This window comes from Eleutherodactylus coqui, chromosome 1 (genome assembly GCF_035609145.1).
Source record: "Eleutherodactylus coqui strain aEleCoq1 chromosome 1, aEleCoq1.hap1, whole genome shotgun sequence".
In the NCBI taxonomy this organism is placed as follows: Eukaryota; Metazoa; Chordata; class Amphibia; order Anura; family Eleutherodactylidae; genus Eleutherodactylus; species Eleutherodactylus coqui.
Window position 1 is genome coordinate 112108956 of NC_089837.1, and position 21528 is coordinate 112130483.

General features: G+C 42.2%; 1 protein-coding gene across 1 annotated transcript in view; it reads left to right on the forward strand.

Moving 5' to 3' along the window:
• Positions 1-21528, forward strand: part of WWTR1 (WW domain containing transcription regulator 1) — an 88346-nt gene that overhangs the window by 40939 nt on the left and 25879 nt on the right. Inside the window, exon 2 of the mRNA XM_066599118.1 lies at positions 8263-8399. Within this exon, the coding sequence (XP_066455215.1) occupies positions 8263-8399 (137 nt within the window). The remainder of the gene's footprint in view (positions 1-8262; positions 8400-21528) is intronic.

Below are 21528 nucleotides of genomic sequence, written 5' to 3' on the forward strand. Positions count from 1 at the left end.
AATTGGAAAAGTCAGTCACCAGCATCATTTTGGTCTCCTAAGCTGAATTTCCCTACTATTGTTTTTCTTCTTCTGAGCCTATTTTTGAATTGAAATCACTGATAATGTCTTTTTTGGTGTTTGCTGCAAGTTTTCTTAGACATCAGCATAACATTTTTCGATTTGTTCATCTGTTGCATCACTAGTACGGGCATAAAATTGTATTACGTATATGGCGCAATTTTTTCTGTTGAAGCGGATGGTCATGATTCTGTTGCTTATAGTACAGAAGCCTTGGACAGCTTTTAATAATTCGTGTTAAAGGCGACACCATTCCTTGGGTTATTTTCATTTCCTGAGTAGTAAACTGTGAAATCGTCGCTGTAAAGTATCCATTCCCAATCCAATAAAGTTCACTGATCCCCAGAAAGTTGATGCTTAATCATTGCATTTCGTTCTTGATAATGTCTAATTTACCAATGTTCATTCCACGTACTTTCCAAATTATAATTTGGTGCATTTTAATAAAGTGCGTCGATCTCTTTCGCTGCAGGCTACAGTAGCAGGCCAGCAACTGGATAGGTTTTCCCTGTCCACATAGTAGGTGTTTCCAGCCCGGAGGGACCCACCTGCCAGCACATATCTTTAAATGTGTTTTCGAGTGAATCCATGAAGTATTTTGATGGCATATAGTGGATTATGTCACCGCGTCTTTCTCCACCCCTCCCCATTTTTTCAGGCTTTGGACTAGCACATTGCTGTTTAGTCGACAACACAGCTATGTGGCTGGGTTACATAAATATTACATGTATACATTATAAAAATAGACATAATAGCAGCTAAAAATAAAATGGAATTACATTATATAAGGCTCATAAGACTCATGGAACAAATGACCTCCTTGTATATAAGGATTATAACTTTCTCTATAGCTCCTCCACCTCAGAGAAGAACATCCATGATGGGGACAACCCTGCCCATCTTTTTTTAACTCTAATTGGGCACAAGGATTATAACCACTCATGTTGCTTAAAACTCAACCAATTTTTTCTTAGGTTCCTTTAGTGTAACTGTTGACACCGGCATTGGAAATCTGATATTGGCTAGGTAGAACCTGGTAGATATTCCATGGTAGAGACACTTCTCGCTCTGTGTTTGCTTCTCTCTCCCTTGTGTCTTATGTTCCACAAAATAGATTGTAGGTTTCGGCATAATCTGCTTTATTATTCTATTTACAGCAGTATAACTAGGTCATCGGTGACGAGTTACTGGTTCTTCTTGACACTCCAGTTAGGAACAGTTGAGCCTCTCACAATTGTGTTAATGCGACTTGAACTGTTGAAAGATATAAATTACATCCAAGATATACAAATATAGAATAGAGCCTTAAAAATAACAAATAAGGGCTTGTTCATGCAGGAGGCCATACAATTTGTACTTTGTGTAAGGTGCAAGAAGAAATGCCGCAGTGTAGCTGAATGTATCTCTTTAGTCTTTAGGGTGGTTTTAAAGTAAACCTTTTACATCCCACAGCACCATAAACTAAATTACGGTGCTGTTAGGGCACATGGCAGGGACTCGGGTGATGTGGATTCTCTTTATCCACTTTTGGCTTTGGCTGAAAAGACGGCCACAAAAACCTGTATGTTAAAACCCCCCATGCTACCCCCACCGTGCCTGTGATATAGTTCAGTGGTGTAATGGGATTTCATACAGTCTCATGGCAAAATCCATCCTAAAGAAAAAAACAGCCAAACTAATCTAATCTAATCTGAGAACAGAGCCATACACTGAGGTCATGAAGTCTCATCGTAAAAATGATGGTGCTGTTTAACACTACCTCACCTCTATTGACCTGGGATTAGTGCTGGTTTGCCCTATCTCCTTTCCATTGATCCTTGGGTTAGATTGTAGGGTCGATGGAGTGCGGCTTTCTGCACAGGCTCTCACCATCTATTAGAGCTTTTTACGCGGGTAGAATATTTCCAACAGAACGCACCGCAAGACTACAGAATTCCGTACAGGTAGCCTGCGGATTTTGGTGAGCGCTTCACTGCAGTTTGAGGTTCATCTTGCGACAAAAATCCGCCCAGGCAAAAAGGCCCTTAATGCGAAGGATGTAGCTAACCTGGTCTGTATTCCTTTTATCAAGGGACCCCATAGCAGCCACACAGCTGGGTAAGAAATGATAGCGCCAATCGAAGATAACACAATGGTGAAAAACTTATATAACGTTTAGTTTCTGTTTTTATGGTTCTGACTAGTCATATTTTTAACCTGGTGATTAGAGAAGCTGCTCTTGGGTTTTGTGATCTTTGTAGTCCTGCCAGATGTAAAGGCAGGCAAAAAATAACAAATAGGCATATTTAGTCATATAGTCATATTCGCCTCTCCTGGCTTCCTTCTTTGTCCCACACTGCTGCTTCATGTTCCCTGTAACAAAACATTTACATGCTGCAGTCCCACCTGTTTACTGGGACCGAGCGGCGGCATGGGACAAAGCAGGGAGCCTGGAGAGGTGAGTATGTGCCTTTTTGTGTTTCATGCCAACGGGAGCTGTGCCCTATAGAAAAAAAAGTCGGACAACCCCTTTAAGCACAAAAAAGTAAATCAAGAAATCCTCCTAAATTCAGTTCAGTGCACAATTACAACTCCAGCTTGTATCTGCCCTGTGGTATAATAGTAGTGTTATCTTTATGAGAGGTTCAGTCCGTGTTCTATGTTTATGTCGTTTATATGTGTAGCACAGGGGGAAAAAGTCAGAAGAAAATTCAGTTTAGATGTAAAGTGGTTTCTCATTGACGAACCTTCTATATTTGTAAACTGCATACATTGCAATTTCATGATATTTGTCTATTCCCTGAATCGCTTAGGGCACAGGCGAGGTAGGGAAATCCGATGCTATTGCTCTTGAGGTCAGTCAGCAGAATGTAGGTTTGCATTTACTACATACAGCCTACACTATATTCTGTCTATGGGGCTACAGAGAATACTGCAGCTTTTCGGGTCTGTTATGTGATACACTGAGCAATTCCAATGATGGAAGTATATTTGTAACTTTTAGCCTAAACAGCGCTTGAATGTACAAGCCTCGGTTTATTAGACTTCAACCTTCCCTTTAAAGACAGTATTGTTCAAGACTGGATGGCATTGTGTAATCTCCGTTTTTCTTTTGTTAATAGTTTACTTGGCTAAACTAGTATCGTAATTGTACTCCCATCTGACTGATTCATTATCGTTCATGCTCACTGGCAGTATAGCCGGTTTTTCTCCTTGTCCTAGAGGTGCGGGCAGGCTGGGTAAAGTTTCCGTCTTTTCATCAGGTTAAAGTTTGCAGTCGGTCTGTCCTAGCACCTGTTAGGTAACCTCCTCCTAGACTAAAGTGTGTTTCCGGGCCTGCAAAACTCAAACAGGCTTTAACATGTCTTGTCACCTACACAGCAGCTAACACAGTCACAACGGATCTATTGCTTTAGACCTTGATAAGGTGTAAGAAGACTTGACTTCACCTCACTGCACACTTTCACAGTGTACTTTGGACAAATGACAGCATTAGCAATTAAACCAACAAATGTTGAGTTTTGCTGTCTATGATAGATTGTAACTCGGTTCTCCAAGAGCATTTTTTGAACTAACTTCATAAGAACATGTACACAACGATGGCTTTCCATCAAATTTTGGTAACAAATCTGACTGGTAACGCAGGCTGAGCTGGGTAATGCAGGCTCTATCCTGATAAAGACCTTCTTGTTGGGTCGAAACGTTGCGTCATTTCTATGTTGGGGAGAAATACAGATTCATCATAACGGATGCTAAATGTTGCACCACCTATGCTGCTCTTGGATTGTTTGTATATTAGTTGACGCCAAGTTTGGTTTCTAGAGATATATACTTACAAATTGTACCTACTGCCATTGGGACAGTACACACTACTGTAATTTACCTTGAGGAACCTGTACAAGTGCAAATTCCAGATTCTGAAATTAGAGAGGTGTTTAGGTCCAAGGCCCCCATTTCTGCCTTTCGCAGGACGTTCTACATTATGCAGCTCCATACTAGGTAGGGACAGAGGAGTGGAATAATATTCCCATTGCATTTGAGGGTTGAATGAGATCACAGTTGAACGCACTTTGGAGCATGTAGCAAGGGGCCCATGCCAGCTCCACTTTTATTTTATTGAGGTCTGCCACATTGTACATCCATGATTACAGGGCTTAAAGGAGTTGTACAAAAGATATAAAGCTATCCCTTATCCACAGGGTAAGGGAAAAACTTTATGATCAGTGGGTGATCAATCACTTGGACCCCCACTATCCAGAGAATGGGGATCCCGACTGCTCATGTGTGTTGCTGCTCCATTCATTTTGAGGACAGCATCGGAGATTGCCGAGGGCAATCATTGAAATAAATAAAGCTGCAGCACAAATGCATGTCTTCTGCACCACTTATGCTGGGACCGTCAGACCCCTATTCTCAGGATTGGTGTGTGGGTTTGACTCCCAAAAATCATAAAGTTTCCCCCTAACATATGGATAGAGGATGACTTTGTACCTCAGTGCAACCCCTTTAAATAGTCCCTGCACTTTGAGACAACATGCATTGCTATGATAGTCAAGTAAGAATGCAAATCACTTTATTTACCTAAAAGGACGTTTTTTGTGTTAAAAAAAAATCACTGTAAAATGCTGATGAGATCCATCCCTTCCTTCTAATTTGCTATCCACTGCTGTTGTCATATGAAATCTGTCTCTAGTAAGAGAGATAACCAGATGGATAACAGGAAGTGAAGGAGGGGGATGACTCATGCTGCCCATAGAATAGAGGGGAAGGGTTGCTGCTAAAGCTACCTGCAAATTAGAGATACCGCCTGCACATGGGAAAACTAATGATAATTGCAGCATACAAGTCATGCACTGGCCAGATATAATGTTATTCCTCATGTACACTAATGGCAGCTTATTCTGAAAACTCATTTGGGACTAAAAATATTATGTGCAGGGGATTATGTAAAATAAAAAAAACACCTATTAAATGGTCCCCACCTCTTTGGTCTCATAAGCTGCTGCAGCGGATACATGCCATCCATTTTTCACATGACCTCTGTAGCTGGCTTCATTGGTCACATCCTGAATATTATTGTATCTTGTCACCACCAGGAAGCTAGGGGTTTGATAGGGCTTGGATGCAGGAATGCCCCTGTCACACCCCTAGCTCCTGATTGGGTGACTTCAGTAGCGTCCTTGAAGGTCCTAGCAGCAGCGTCGGTACTGATTTTTGCCCACCGTTAAGGGTTAGGGTTATGGGTTAGCTTTCCAGTTAGGCTTACCTTATTAGGTGTAAATGGTGAAGGCTTTACAGCTAATAATGTAAGCCTAACTACTAAACTAACCTCTAACCCTAACTCTCCACGGCGGGCAAAAGGCAGTACCGACGCTGCAGCTGTCCCTGTGCTCCGTGAGTGCTCCAGCCAGACAGTTTTTTTGCTGCTGCTGTGGCGGCTGTGACCTGCGTCTTGCCCATCAATTGCCCTACTCACTGTTGCTACCTTTCCCGCGTTCCTCCTCCTAGGTGTCAGGACGGCACTTGGAGGATTACAGTGGCTGGCGCTGGTACACTCCGCGGTGTCCTCTGGTATCTCTGCCGCCGCTCTCAGCCTCCACGTTGTATTTCCTCTAGCGCCTCAGCCGGCTGCGTTTCTGCCGCCGCTCCCAGCCTCCACGAAGTATTGCTCCCGTCGTTAAACAGCAGTGCCCACTGTCCTCTGGCTGCGCACCCACTTCCTGCCTCACCGCTGTCCTCCTGCCTTGTATGTATTTAGTAACGCCCCCCCGGCCAATCAGAAGCTGGGGGACGTTACTAAATCATTTGACAACTGCTACCTTGTCACCACCCCTAACTTCTGGTGGTGACAAGATAAAATAATACCCACATGCGATTCATGGCAGTATCACCATTGAAGCCAGTAATTCGTTGCACTGGTTATGTAAAGAATGAGCAGTGTGGCGCAGAATGCTAAGGCAGCAGTAATGCAGTCCTAAGCTCTCACTCATGACCTGAAGGTTGCAAGTTCAATCCCTGAAAGGTTCAGGTAGCCAGCTCAAGGTTGACTCATCCTTCTGAGGTCAGTAAAATGAGTTCCAGCTTGGTGGGAGGAAATAACTAAATTACTTGAGAGCGCTGAGGGATAAGTTGGTACTATACAAATAATAACTTGGGCAGCTGAATTGGGAGGCCATTAAATGGGCAAGTAATTATTATTTATTTTACACCATTCCCTACCCATATCAATTTTTTCAGTCCTGGAAAACCCCTTTAACAGCAGCTGTCTTTTATATGGATTTGGTAGGCAGTCACTCTATAAAACCAATCTGTCTCAGATTACCATGGTCTGTAGATCATGGTCAAAATAGCATTCAGTTCTGCATCTCTTCCTGCCATATTAATAACATTTTTCTAAAAATACATTTAGAACGAGAACTTGTAATTAATTTTACGGTCAATTTCCGATCGTGTCTTAAGTATGTAGTGTGAATATAAAGCTGTGCTTTCTGACAAGGTGCACCGGATATAGTAAAGGTCTTACATGATAGAATCCGATCCAACTGTGTAAAGTTTATCAAATATCATGGGCTGTAATAGTTTGGTTTTAGACCTGTATGACTGCACACATCTCAGAAAGGGAAATGGCACGGTATATAATCCTGTCATGGTTTCTGGTCTTCCACAGAGTGACACATCGCTTACTCAACTGCAATGTCAATAGATTTCCCAACTCCCGATGGCGTGGGTGCCGCAGCAGGATTCTGGCACACTGCAAACTGTCAGTCAAGCCTTCACAAGTTTGAGTTTTGTGACATATCCTTCCCTGACTTAACCCAGAGGGTGGTCATGCTTTGAAGTGACTGAGTCATAAGATTGTCTCTATTCTCCAAGTGACAAAGCCCCTATCTTGGCACCAGTGGTCATTACTTTGGGTGTCTGACTCTCAGCTACTGTTATCTGTAATTGCAACATGTTTGCATAACAAAAGCCTCAGACTTTAGTGTCTGCATTGCTTTCTGTTTCCTGGGGCTCCATACAGAGAAGTACTGAGTTGTCAACTTTGATAAAAGTTTACTGCAGTGCAATGCACTGGTAAATATTGAAATAAAATGTCTTTAATGCCTACAGACCAGAAAGTAGAGCCGAGAAATAAAGAAGAATGCAATTAAAATCACTTAATTTGATATCTCTGTGTATATAAGACCGGTTTCAGGCGAACGCATTGCAACATGTCCTTAATGCAGATCATTGCTGATTTCAGTTGTATTTTCTTGCAAGTCAGAATGGGCTATTTGCCTTAAAAGGTTTATGTCATCCAGACAACCCCTTGGCCATGGGCTTGTTAGGGCATGTGGACATCATAAAGATAGGTACCTCACTTGGGACATCTTGCTAGTAGCCAAAGTTGGGAGCTGCTCACAGGCAGGCGGTGGTGGACTCAGACTGTCATTGAAAAGGCTGACGTGTAATATTAAATTTTCCCTCCACCAACTGGCTGGCCACAGGCAGGCACCACACATGATGGGCGCCATGAGACCAAATGTCCTTCAGCCAAGCACCTAGAAATGCTCCTCACAGACACAGGGGCCCGTAACGATAGTGCCACCTGTCTTTGGATGGTGGACAACAAAACTGATGGAAAATGCAGTCATATTAGAGTCACATTCATCATTTTATCATAATTAATACATTACGTTTTTATAGCACTGGTACCTTTGCCATTGCATAGCGCCATTATTTATTCATATAATTGAGTGCAAACAGTAGCTTTGGCAAGAAGCCCATGTATATGCCAACGCAGACTTCTACTGACCCACAGGAGAACAGGTGAATCCTCGGTGGGCCTTGAGCCAGGAATGGGCCCTCAACCCCTCAACACCCACACGAGCAGTGTATGATACATTATAGTTGCTGCACTATATGCAGATTAGCAGCACGCAGATAACGTATATGTCTATATTATAAACTGGCTAGTCAACATGAAGCCAGCCAGTATCCTCCATCCCTCAGCTGTATTGTGGACCCCAGAATTGATTTTACTGATGGGTCGTGGTCCGACACGTTTTACTATTATTCGAGCTTATTGCACCTTTTGCAAAAGATGTTTTGTACAAAAATGTTTCTACGTTGAAATATTATTTTGTTGCCTGTTTATATTGTTGGGACTTGTACTTTATTACCTTATTGCTTTTCAACTATTTACTTGATGAGTGTTAACTTTCTTTCTTTTTATTTTATTAGTCACATGGAGAAAATTACAACATGGCAGGACCCCCGCAAGACCATGACCCAGCCAATGACTCATATGAACCACCATCCTGTTACCACTTCTACCCCAATAAGTCAAAGATCACTGGCAATGTCCCAACCCAATCTAGGTATGTTTTCCTGACTTAGTCCACATAGATCAGACATAAGCTAATTATTCCAATATATTATTTATATGATTGTGCAGATTTGTTTTATACCGCAACATACATGGCTGTGTGCTTCCAGGCAGCCGTACTGACATTTGTTTAAAGATATTTAGCATTTCTGACAATTAGAAATACTTATCATTGTGCGATGAGTGATTTTCCATCATATCGGAATAGAAGGATTGGTCCATGCTACGCTGGCTGTTGCCATAGGAGGTTTCTGCGGGTGAGATGGGCATGTGCAGTTTAATATAGATACCCTTTTGTCTTAGTGACAACTGTGTTTCATGTCTTACTGCAACAAAAAATCTAGTAATTAAAGTTTTATGGGGGTAGGATGACCCCTGACACCTCATAGTATGGTGGCATGCTGGTTAGTTTTAATCGGTTGCAGGGGAGGGTCTGCATTTAACTTTTGAATTTGGCATTGTGACTATACCTTCCTCAGCCCTTATATGATTATTCCTATGTTGCACAGTAATTGTACAACATATGACCATCACTTTGACTGGTTGGCATCTGAATGCTGGAGCCCCCACACAGCTGGGTGGCCAGGAGTGTTACTATGTAGGGAAAACCTATAAGGGGACACAATGCTAAATGAGCGCTGCAACCCCTTTTCTCTCAGGACCCACAGGTGTCCCAGAGCTCAGTGGCATAGTGATAAAGTGATGACATATCTTAGCAATATGCCATCCCTTTACAAGATGGGAATACACCTTTAGGCCACATTCACATGGCCGAGTGCAAATTGCACCTGAGATTCTTGTGGCAACTTGCACTGGATAGCACGGACACCCCATCCATGTACTGTCCAATGTGTGGGACACTGCCTATTTGCACGTCCTAATCTCATTTAAGAATTCAACCACAATAGAACATGCAGTGACTTCTCAAACTCTGGACAGCCGATTCAAGTAAAAAATCACATGTGTAAATCAACCCATTCCAATGAATAGATTTTTTTTCTATGCAAGTTTTGCCCATCTCACCCTTTTGAATACAGTGATAGATGGGATGACTATCACTCCTGTGCTTTCACATAGGAGTAATAGATGTTCAGTGAATGGAGGCGGAACGCATCAGAGATCTCTTCCAGCCATATTCCTCCATTCACTGTGAACTGGCAGTCATTCATAGATGAACAACTGTCTGATTAAATGGGCCGACAGTCGCTTGCTTCTTAGGTGAGCTGAAAACCAAGCAACTCTGACAAGTGAGCGATTCTCGTTCACCTGCTCTGTTGGGTCCTGTGTTTTCAAGGACCAACAGTCACCCATAATTGGTCTTTCGAGCAATTAATTGGGTGAAGATCGGCCTGTCTAAAAGTACCCTTAAAGGGGTTGTCCCGCGCCGAAACGGGTTTTTTTTTTTTTTCAATAGCCCCCCCGTTCGGCGCGAGACAAACCCGATGCATGTTATAAAAAAAACAAACCGTCCAGTACTTACCCGAATCCCCGCGCTCCGGCGACGTCTTACTTACCTTAGTACGATGGCCGCCGGGATCTTCACCCACGATGCACCGCGGGTCTTCTCCCATGGTGCACCGTGGGCTCTGTGCGCTCCATTGCAGATTCCAGACTCCTGATTGGCTGGAATCGGCACACGTGACGGGGCGGAGCTACAAGGAGCAGCTCTCCGGCACGAGCGGCCCCATTCGGAAGGGAGAAGACCAGACTGCGCAAGCGCGTCTAATCGGGCGATTAGACGCTGAAATTAGACGGCACCATGGCGACGGGGACGCCAGCAACGGAACAGGTAAGTGAATAACTTCTGTATGGCTCATATTTAATGCACGATGTATATTACAAAGTGCATTAATATGGCCATACAGAAGTGTATAACCCCACTTGCTTTCGCGGGACAACCCCTTTAAGCTTGCCATAGACTTCAGATCCGAAGTGGCAGATTTTAACCTGTACAATGCTTTGTTTTATATAGAGTTTGGCGAACACTAATTACCCTCTCTCGATAGACATACCATACTAGTTCGACCAAACTGAACAGGCAAATTATTGGGGTGGTTAGCGAAAACACCAGCCATGTAACGTCTATGCCAGTTTCAGTCTGCAGGTTTACCTTGAACAAAAAATACATACATGATAGTATAATATGTTCACAATAGTAGCAAATACTATGTAGAGCCGTGCAAACACTACAAGATGACTCATGGACACCTACAGGGGGTTAGACAGCTGTTCTAAAATCCTCTTTAACTACTCAGGGATCATCTTGGGAAGCTTGAATGTGATACATAGCACCTCCGATCATCAGAAATACTCTGTATCGCTCCTCTAACTCTCTCTATACCATGCATTTGATCAGTAATACACACCACTTGACTAGATGATCAATGACTGCTCTTCGGAATATTGTTTAATCCCATATGCAATTGTTACAAAGTAACTCATAATTCATGAGCTGGTTGCTTTGTCTTCTGGCTTTGGACTGTTAGAGAAAGTAGTTTAATAAGTCCATGGCCTGCATTTGTTTATAGGTTTCCAGTCAGATGTCACATACTTAACCATACATAAATTTCCAATTGCATTAGGGCCAAAACAAGCCTTGCCAACATCCTAGTAGACTTTTCAAGAAAATAATGAAAAATGCAGAGCGAGTTAAACTAATTTCTTGGCCGACACCCCAGAACCCACTTTGAACTGTTCCATCTTGAAAGAAATGGCAGCCTACACCTATGTCTTTATCCTCCTGATTCTCTTCCTAGTCTTGGAATTGAAACCTAGCTTTCTTTTGAAGGTCTGCCATCTCCTGGCTCGGAGCGTTAAGCATCCAGAGATTGATCCTGGGTTTCTACATTTAATCGGGAACATGTGTGTCTATGCCTGAAGTACTTCTTTATAACATGGAAAATGTAGTGTGCTTTGTACACTCTGCTCCCCTGGCTTGCACCAGATCTTGGCATTGTTTGAATATACAAAAGCACTAATAAACATTTTTATCAAAATAATATGAATGTGACTAAGCAATACCACATCCTAACATGACTGTGAGCAAATACAAACCTCAGGGGAGAGGTCACGTAATCTTCAGAGAGTTTACCCAAAGCCGCGAAACCAGCTTTCTTCCCGTTTGTTTGCTTCTTTCTTCTGCAAGCTGTTCGCAATGACTTTTCGAAAACACGGACTGTTTATTCCAAAGCCCATCTGTTAGAAATTAGGTGATGTTAATTCTGGATAACAATAATGACTCAATGTGACTCTACGGAGACTTTATTATATTCCGATGGTAAAATACTAGATTATGTGTCATTGCTTTTGAAGTAGACCTGCAGAGTAGAAGTGAAAAATATAGACATCATACTTGCTGGCGCTTGAGGAAAAGAGTTCATATTAAACTGCTGTAATGGGAGGTCTGGGGAAGCTGCAGGTTGGAGAAGTCGTATTTTAGAGCACTTCTTAGCAGTTGTTTATATCAGTTGGTCCTGACATTGGTGGGTGATCTCATTCCACATTCCACTCTGGAACATTATAAAAGTGAGTACTACCATGCTTCCACTGAGAATGGTTGCGTGTTAGTGATATATTGAAGACAAATCAAGGAATGTTTCTAGCCCGTGGCATCATTGTGGCATGTTATAATATAAGTTTAATTGTTGTACTGGAGATTGTAGTGAAAAAATGTTCTGAAGAATGAAGCATCAATGGCAAAGGCCATCAAGCATTTCATGTTGAATCTCGAGATTCAATTTCAGTACTGAGATGCAACATTGAAACTGCCAGTGAGCAGCTGTAAACATGATACATAGGTCAAGCACCAATGTATTTTCACATTTGAAAAGTTAAAGGGGTTTTCCAGGGAGAATACTACTGATGACCTATCCTTAGGATATAGTTGATCAGCTTGGGTCCATCGCTTGGGACCCCAACTGATCAGCTGAGAGTGCGCATGCTGTCAGTGCCGTAAATACACAGAGGTCGGAGCGGAAACTGCCTATTGAATAGGCTCAAGTAGGCTCAAAAGCTTGCCGTTAATATAATTTCTTTTTGTTAGCCGTTGAAAGGTATCATATCTACAAGATTATTTTTATTTTCTTACTGAGAGCAATGACCTTTTATATATGCTACCAGTACTATTATGCAACCCCTAGTAGCAGAATATCCTGCCTATTTACTAAACAGTATGGGCCTTTTAAATAGTTGTGTATTATTCTAAAATATAATAGTTTTGCAACATATTGAAAATCTAATTGCACAGATCTCGAGTCAGTGATTTGATACATCTGAGCGGTCAGGTATTGCACCTGCTATATTTGATCGGAAACCAAATGGTCAGGAAACCCCAAACAATGAGCAGTTTCAGTAAGCGGCCCTGAATGCTATAAACACATGCAACAGATTTTTCCATATCCTGCTGCTAGGAGGAGGAGAATGTCCTATTGTTTAAAGAGGATATCATGAAATAATGGTTATGTTGGCTTCATAGTCTGCTGGATGAAAATGGAAAATCTCGCTTTTATTTTCCCACCTTTTAACCTATCATTTCCACCACCAGTTGCCAGATTTCTATTTGATATACTTATTTTGTGTCTGCTTGCTGGGTACTACTTGGCTTTTCTCCAGCTGAGACACCCAAACACCCCCATCTCTGGAGAGAGGACAAAAACCAAAAAATTAGCTTTTGCATGCATTTTAAAGGGGTTTTCCATTTATAGGCAAATAACGCTTTACCGTTATATAATGAAGAATCATACCGCCATTTACTACAATTTGCACTAACATTTCACCACCAGAGAATGGCAACATCATTCTTATTTCCATTAAATAACAGCAGGCACAAAGCTTGAAGATGGCGAGGATTTCTAATATTATTACTGACTTTTTCAGTGCAATTAATATGCTTTTAGGGTGCTTTCACATCTGTGTTGTGGATTCCACTTCTCTGCTCCGTCCAGGGAGCAGGAAAGGGGGAATTCCCACTGCCGAACCGAACTACGCCAGGAAGACCCCATTGACTATAATGGGGTCTGCCCGCTTTGCGCTCAGCTGTCTGGCTTTTGGACAGAAGAAAAAGTGCGGCATGCAGCGCTTTTTCTTTTGGTATTTTCAGCCGCATCTGTGATGGAACCTCCAGCAGGAGGCTCCCGACACAGATGTGAGACCAACCTTATTTACATAATACCAGAAAAAAACCCTTTTAAGTTAATTTGCATCTTTAGTATAAAGTCCTGGGCATTTGCATGTGGATCCCCCCCCCCCCCCCCCAGTGTATAGGTTAAGAGACGAAACACACGTTGCGGTAAACAGTAATAATCTTTACTTGGCAGCAAAATTGGCAACAGTCTCGGCCCTTTGAGGCGATCAGGGTACAGTCTCTTTAGGTGGCAGCAGGCCTAGTGTGCTTCCAGGATCACAGTTGTTGGTACGCGTAGTATTGCACTCAGTTTCGATGGTGGCAAGACTTCCAACCTTTCCACAATACAGCAGGCCACTGACTGGAGCTTGCTTTGCTTCCATGGTTAGGCTCCAGGGCTCTCTCACAGTATACTGCTCTCAGCTTCACCCAACCTCTTCCATAGTACCTGCTACCACACTCAAGGGGATGCCACGATTGCAGGTTGAATTTGAGAATTTGGCCATCATCATTGTATTGCGGCAAACAATAGAACGCACAGATCGACTTATCCAGTATTGTAAAGTAGTGGCTGCACAAGCCACAGCTGGCAGCATTCTTTGGCGTGTACAGACAGATTTGGATGCTCCATTATCGATGATGACAAGTTCCTTGAAGACTAGCTAAAGCAGGTTTGCGGTCAAGCCGTACTTTGTGAAGACTGTACTTTACACCGCACTATCATCCTGAATGCATGCAGTGGAGTTGCTCCCCAGTTAGCTGATGTGACAAATGGCACAGTGTGGTCTTCAGTGATGAATCAAGATTCTGCCTTAATGATGATTGCCAAAAGAGGTTCTAAAGGTAACTGGGCAGTCAGGCTGATCCTTCTGCCATTTTGGAGCGCCACAAAGCTCATCAGCATGGAGTCATTGTTTGGGGTGCCATCAGCATCAATACCCAATTACCTCCAGTATGCATCTGGAGCACAGGGATGGCACAGCGTTATTATTGATGACGTGCTGCAGCCAGTCGTGCTACCATATCTTCAGGGCGAACCCAACACCATTTTTAAGCAATACAACACAGACCCTATGCAATGAACATCAGCAGGCATGCTTGGCAAGGTGTTTAGCTGATTTCTTGGCCAGCACAATCTCCAGATCTCTCTCAAATTGAGAATCTATGGAACACAATTGGACAATGAGCGAACGTTCTCCCACAGCCTCGTAATGAAGATGAACTGTGAACTATGGTCAATACCACATGGTCAACACAACACCAGGACAATATTTGAGCACTCATTGGATTGATGACCCATCGTAATAACGACTCTATCACCCAACATGATGGTCCCACTGCTTACTGAGCACCGTTTTTATTGGGCCACAAGAGATGTGCAATTGTTTGACATTATAATCGATTGTTCATAACTTAATCTTCTATCTTGGTGTTCTGAGTTTTGTCTCCTTTTGAACATTTCTTCATGCTGTGGCATTTTCTCTGTGAGGCGGTGTATTTTTTATAGTCTTGATGCATTCACCAGGCTGTGACCATACTGTATAACTCAGGGCCTTCAGATTTCTGTGGGAGTGAATGAGTTTTTCACATCCTCTCGATTCAGTAAGTACATTTGAAGTTACTGTATTCCTAGTCTGCATTGTATTTATTTATGACTTAACCAAGACCTTCAGTAACATTTCCTGCTCAGGATTTCCCCTCTTACTGCTAAATGTGGCCCTTTACACAAATAACTATATGCCAAGTGTCGTCATCTGCCATCGCCATTGGTCCTGACACTTTGCTATGACTGTAGTTTTGCAGACTTTCATATATTGGCATGTGAAATTTGCCTTACAATTTGGTTTGCTCTTCTGTCCATCAGTTTGGGCATTGTAATGATGCATTCTGTATAATACGTACTTATTGTATGTATAGGTATGCAATATATTATTATTGAACAGTAAAATACACTGAACTAAAGCTCCGCTTTGGAGCCGCTTTAGAGATTATATAATTTTAAATATGTCCAAGCATCTCATATAAATGTAATAAACACAAACCATTTGGGCGTAGTGTTGCCCTTGTCAGCAGGAGGGTAGGACGAGTATATAAAATTGATTGAGAGTTACTTTATTATAACCTGGCAGTACCTGCGAAGTGGAATATACCATAAAATCCTGTATATTCAGGGATGAAACTTTCGGCACTTCCTACTTGTACTCTTAGACCAGGAACATTTACTGATTGTGTTACTTGTCTTCTTCTATTACTACAGTATCGTATAGCTAGTATCGTAAAATGTTGTAAATAGAAGAAAAATATTCCATTGTAACTAATTGGTTATTTTTTTGTTTTACTGCTTTCATGCTAGCAGGCTTGGTAAGTAATATGTATTTCTCAATATATAACCGTCATTTTTTAACTTTAGGTTCTGCTAATTGGAATTGAAAAGAAAAACTCTAAAAGGTCCACGTGAGATCACAAAATCATGGCTGCCCATGGGTTGTGAGAGGCATTGTAGCTCAGACACATTCAGTTAAATGTTTTACATGGGGAAATTATCGTCCGAATCATCGCTGAAAACAGCGAATTCAGGCGATAGTCGTCCCGTGTGCACACAACTGCCAACGGGGCACTGAGTGGGAAACCCCTCGCTTGTTGGGGTCACTTGGTTTTTAGAAAGGAGCAATGTTTTTTAACTCTCCCGTTTAATGTTGCTGTAGATTCTAAAACACAGAATCATTGCCCTTGCTTCTAAGCAACTCTGGCCCTGAAACAAACATGATGTTGTGGAAAAGCTTATCAATATTACTTCTCGGATCATTTTTCGGCAAACCCCTCCGATGAGAGGTCAGATGCTTTGCTATTGCAGCTCCACATTATGTAACCCCTTTACTGACTATTATTTCTCATATTTCAGTGGCTAACTCTACCAATGTCATAGAAGAACAGAAAGTTAATGGCAGACCAAGACCCCATTGGTCCATCTAGTCTCGCCCATATATTATTTCTCGTTTATGATCTGGGCTGCCAACTGTCTGGTAGATCAACGACCCAGCTGGTAATTAAATCCAAAAGCCGTTGCTGGTATTTATTTTTACCGGCCATATTAGTGGCGAGTAAAAAATAATTTGTTAGCTGTGAACACAGCCTGGCAACAACCACAACATGAAATTATAGTCCGGCCTCTGATGATGTAATCAGAGATTCTGACTTCTACATTTATGTACATCTTGTACGCAGTGCAGACACCGGGGAGACTGGTTAGCGGTTAGAGTCTCTGATCACTTCAGCAGTGGTCAGACTGGAGCTAGAGAGTAAGTAAAGGTACTGCATGGTGTGGTTCCTGCCGGGTCAGAGGTACAGGGGTGGAAAAGGGCACAAAGAGAAGGCACTACTATTATTGGGGCCACTAAGGGGGTCATTATTACTATTGGGTTCACTGTTGTTATTATCGGGGCTACTGAGAGGGGGCACAATTACTAGTCGGGACACTGGAGGGGGCACTATTAGTACTGGGGCCACTAGGAGAGGACACTGTTACTATTGTGGCCACTGCAATCAAAACTAAAATCATACTCTGTGATAAGCCACACCCCTAACCATGCCCTAAAAACACCCCCACTTTTACCCTAGCTGGTACTTTTTGTTGACAAATGTGGCAGCACTTATTAGGATAGCTATATATCTTTATTCCAAGCATCTACAGTCATGGCCAAAAGTTTTGAGACTAACACAAATTTTGGTTTTCACAATGTCTGCTGTCTCAGTATTTTTAGATCTTTTAGTCAGATGTTTCTATGGTATACTGAAGTTCAATTCCAAGCATATAATAAGTTTTTTAAGTTTTATTGACAAATATATAAAGTTCAGGCAAAGACTAAATATATTTACAGCGTTGACCCTTATTTTTCAAGACTTCTGCAATTCGCTATGGCATGCTCGATATCAGCTTCTGGGCCAAATCCTGTCAGATGGCAATTCTTACCTTATCAGTGCTTGGAGTTAATCACAAAATTTCAATGTTTTGTTCTCAAAGCCACCTAAGGTCCTTTTAAATGAGTCAATTCTTGTTTGAACAAGTGCACCTCTAGTTCATTCGCTCGGATGCAGCCTATATAGACAGACAGATACATCGTTGGCTCGTTCAAAGAAGCATCGTTCAGCATCGCTCACTCTTTCACACTCCCTGTATAAGACTGAACAATTGAGTGAACGAGCCAACGATGGTTTTCATGCTTGCCTAAAATGAACAAGGGGCGGAAAGCAAACGATTCTTGTTCGTCATTCAGTCATTGGCTCATGTTTAGGGCTTATTCAGATGACCGTATATCGGTTTTCACACGAGGCTGATATACGGTGTACCTCTTTGCAGGGGGAGGATGCCCACCACTATTTGCAATAGGAGGGGGTGGGACGTGGGCGGAGCAAAATCTCAAAACTTAGCTCCACCCCCTCTCATTGCAAATAGTGGCGAGGGGCGGAGAGGGGGAGAGAGCTCAGTGCACTGCTCCCGGCTCTTCCAGCCTCCTCCCCCTGCAGAGAGGGACACTGTATATCGGCTTGGCGCAAAAACCCGGGCGATATACAATCGTCTGAAGCTGCCCTTAGGCTGAACAATTATCGTTCACTTTCACTCATTTTGAACGATAACCTCTCCGCCTAAAAGTTATGTCTCTTGCAATGTACCTTGTTCTTTAAAAGCACAAAATATACACAAAGGGGTTAAGTAAAGACTGTGCTGGAGTGAAGTGTGACAAATATATCAAGAAGCGTTAGCCTTTTAATAAATTTGGCACGTCTTCAGGCCATTCGTGTACCAAATATGAAATCTACGCCAGCTACAAGCTGCCATAAATCTCAGCTATAAATTACATCAGTTCATGGTGTAAAGCATAGTGAATCTTTCGGGAAATGAAGGCAGCCATGCCCCGCCTTTCAAAAAGTAGCTGGTCTGATATAAAAAAAGCAAAAAAGTTGCACTTTTTTCCGCACAGGATGGTGTGTGCTAAAATGTACAACTTTAACACAACAGAAACTTGGCGCAAAAAGTTTAATAACTTCCACCCTATAGTTTTTTGTTCTTGATCTGCACTTCAAACACATCCCCTGCGGTATGAAATGTCACTCTAGCAATCTAGTTGTGTGACTTTTTGTATATTGTGATTGTCCCCAAGATTGCGTTCTGTGTAATAATGTAGCTACCAGAACAAAGTTCCTTCCAAGAAACACCAAGAAGTAAATTTACTTGTCTTTGTTTGGAAAGCTTATGCTGCTTCTCGGAAATCTGTGTAACATACGTCTCTCTCTGCTGGCAAAGTGAGAAGAGAGAGAATAAGGGCCAAGCTCTTGTTTCTCTCATCTGCAGTGAAATAAGTGTTGTAAAGAATAAAGTGAGTTTTTCTGTCCATAAAACCACAGACACATGTTTTCCATCAGGCTCTCTACTGTCTGACACCTGACATTGGATAGTCCTTATAAGTTAACGTGAAGACAAACAAATGGTTGGGGGGATGAAATGGCTCTCGGCTGAATTCAGTTTGCTGACACAAGCAGAAAGAGTCCTCAATTGAGGGCAATCCATCAGGTTAGCACCTGGCTATAGGTCATCTCCTCCATAAAACTACTGCTGACTGCTCCTATAAAATACTACTTTATTCCATCATTTGCAGAGTGTCTCAGAACTGACACTTCCATAAGTCTTAGCACATTTCATTTTCCTTTTTACTGTGTAGCACTTTGACTATATGAAGCCCTTTCATGTTAAAAGGCAGAACTTGAAATTATGGGCAGCTCTACCTTTCTGTGTGTTTGCGCACCAAAGGTCCCCATAGAAGTCAATGGGGAGTGCAGAAATACACGCGGAATACTTAAGGAGATACGTGAAACACTATGCAATTCTGCTGGAAAGAGAACACATCTGGAACTCATTCCACGAATTAAGCGTTTCAAGTGGTGCGTGTTTGTGTCCCGTGCACAAAGGAACATGGCCTGCGGACAGAAAAGGTACGGTAAAATCGCCAATATGCATACAAAAAAGTTGCACTAAGGCGTGCGCAATTGCGCCTGCGCTGGTGTGAAGCTGCCTTAAATCACATATGTTTATTGATGTGAGGAAGGCTCTAATTCTGATAATTTAAAAAAAAATTTTTACACCCTTTTACTGTTCAGAAAAATTTGATTAACTGCCTTCATGTTAACATGACGACCTGCATAGGGAAAAAAAAGAGTGCAGAGTGTTAATGCAGCAGAAATGCAGTTCTAAGCTCTCGCTCACTACCTGAAGGTTGCAGATTTAATCCCCGTGTGGTTCAGGTAACCGGCTCAAGGTTAACTCAACCCCCCATCCTTCCGAGGTCGGTAAAATAAGTGCTGTGGGGGGTAAAAGATGACTGGGAAGGGCAATGGCAAACCACCCCGCAAAAACAGTCTGCCTAGAAAAACGTCACAATGTGACAACACCCTAAAATCAGTTATGACTTGGTTCTTGCACCAGGGGACTTTACCTTTACCTACATTGTCAATTACTCCATCTCAACATTGCAATCACTGGAACAATGGGTGTTCCAGATTACATACACCGGATGGCCACTTTATCAGAGACAGCGATGTATTGGCCTGTTGAATCTTTTTGGTTTTTCAGAACTGCAGCAATTTGTCATGGCTTAGATTTCGCTAGCTGTTGAAATAATTCGGCAGGAATATTGAACTCTGCGGATTCATCAATTTAGCTGCTTGTGCTTCGATTCATCTGACCACCATATTTTTCTACTACTCAGTGATCCCATTGTTGAACTCTTTTGTCGACTGGAATCTTAACTTTCTGTTTCTCGTTGATAGCAATGACACTCAAACTGGTCATCTGTTGTTATAGCCCATCCATGCTAAGAATTAACAAGTTTGTGTTTGGACATGTTAGTTGGAGCACCAGTATTCAGTTGCAGTTTGCTTGACTGCACCCTGTGTTGACATCCTCCTTGGACACCTTTTCGTTAACAAATCGTTTACGTCCACTGGATGTTTCTCCTCAATCCCACCATTCTTGGATTACTCTCTACCCCTATACATGAGAAAACCCCACAAGGTTAGCAGTTTTCGAAATCCTGGCCTCAGCTAGTCTAGCACCAATAACCAGGCCTTATTTAAAGTCGCTCTGATCACTTGATTTTCCTATTCTAATGTGGATTCACACTGAATATTGATCCACTGAAAACTTGCTCACTTGATTTTATGCTGCACCCCGGGGTCACCTGTCTAATTTCCCTACAGGGAAGCTCAAGTCGTGAAAAGTCAGGTGTCTCTAATAAACCAACCTTTCTGTGTAAATTCCCACTGGTGATCGCACATGGAAACAGACAGAAAACTTTACTGGTGAAAACTGGATATTTCTCCATCCATTGAAGTCAATGCAACAATGGGGTAAAGCTCATTTTTCATCCGATCCTAGCTAATAGAGTGATAGATAGGTGCAAACATATCCTTGTTTTTAGGATCTAGATAAATTTAGGGTACTTTAAACATAGCGGAAATGGTGCATATTTTCCGCAGTGGAAAATCCACACCGAATTCTGCATCAAAATCCATATGATTCTTGTCGATTTTGGCATGGATCCATAGCAGACTTCACTCCATCAATTAAACGGGTGAAATCTGCGGTGGATCCACATCAAAAACCATGTCAAAATCCACACCAATGGTGCGGATTTTGACGCGGATTTTCCACTGAGGAATATCTTTACCCTTTTCGTTAAATTTGAATGTACCCTTAAAGGGTTATTCTGACCAATGACTTGTATAGTGTATTATCTGGTACCCTGATATGGAAAATCGGTTATCGAACATGGTCAAGAAAGTGGGAGGAGATGGAGAGAGCTGCTTTCTCCATAGTAGGCTAACAGAAGTAACAACCAACGCACCACTAAGGAAGTCCTTTCTGTGAACTTTCCATGTGTTGTTATTTTTACTAGGATTTTTTTTCCATCTTTCTAGGCTGCAATTTAAATATCTCGTCGCTCCC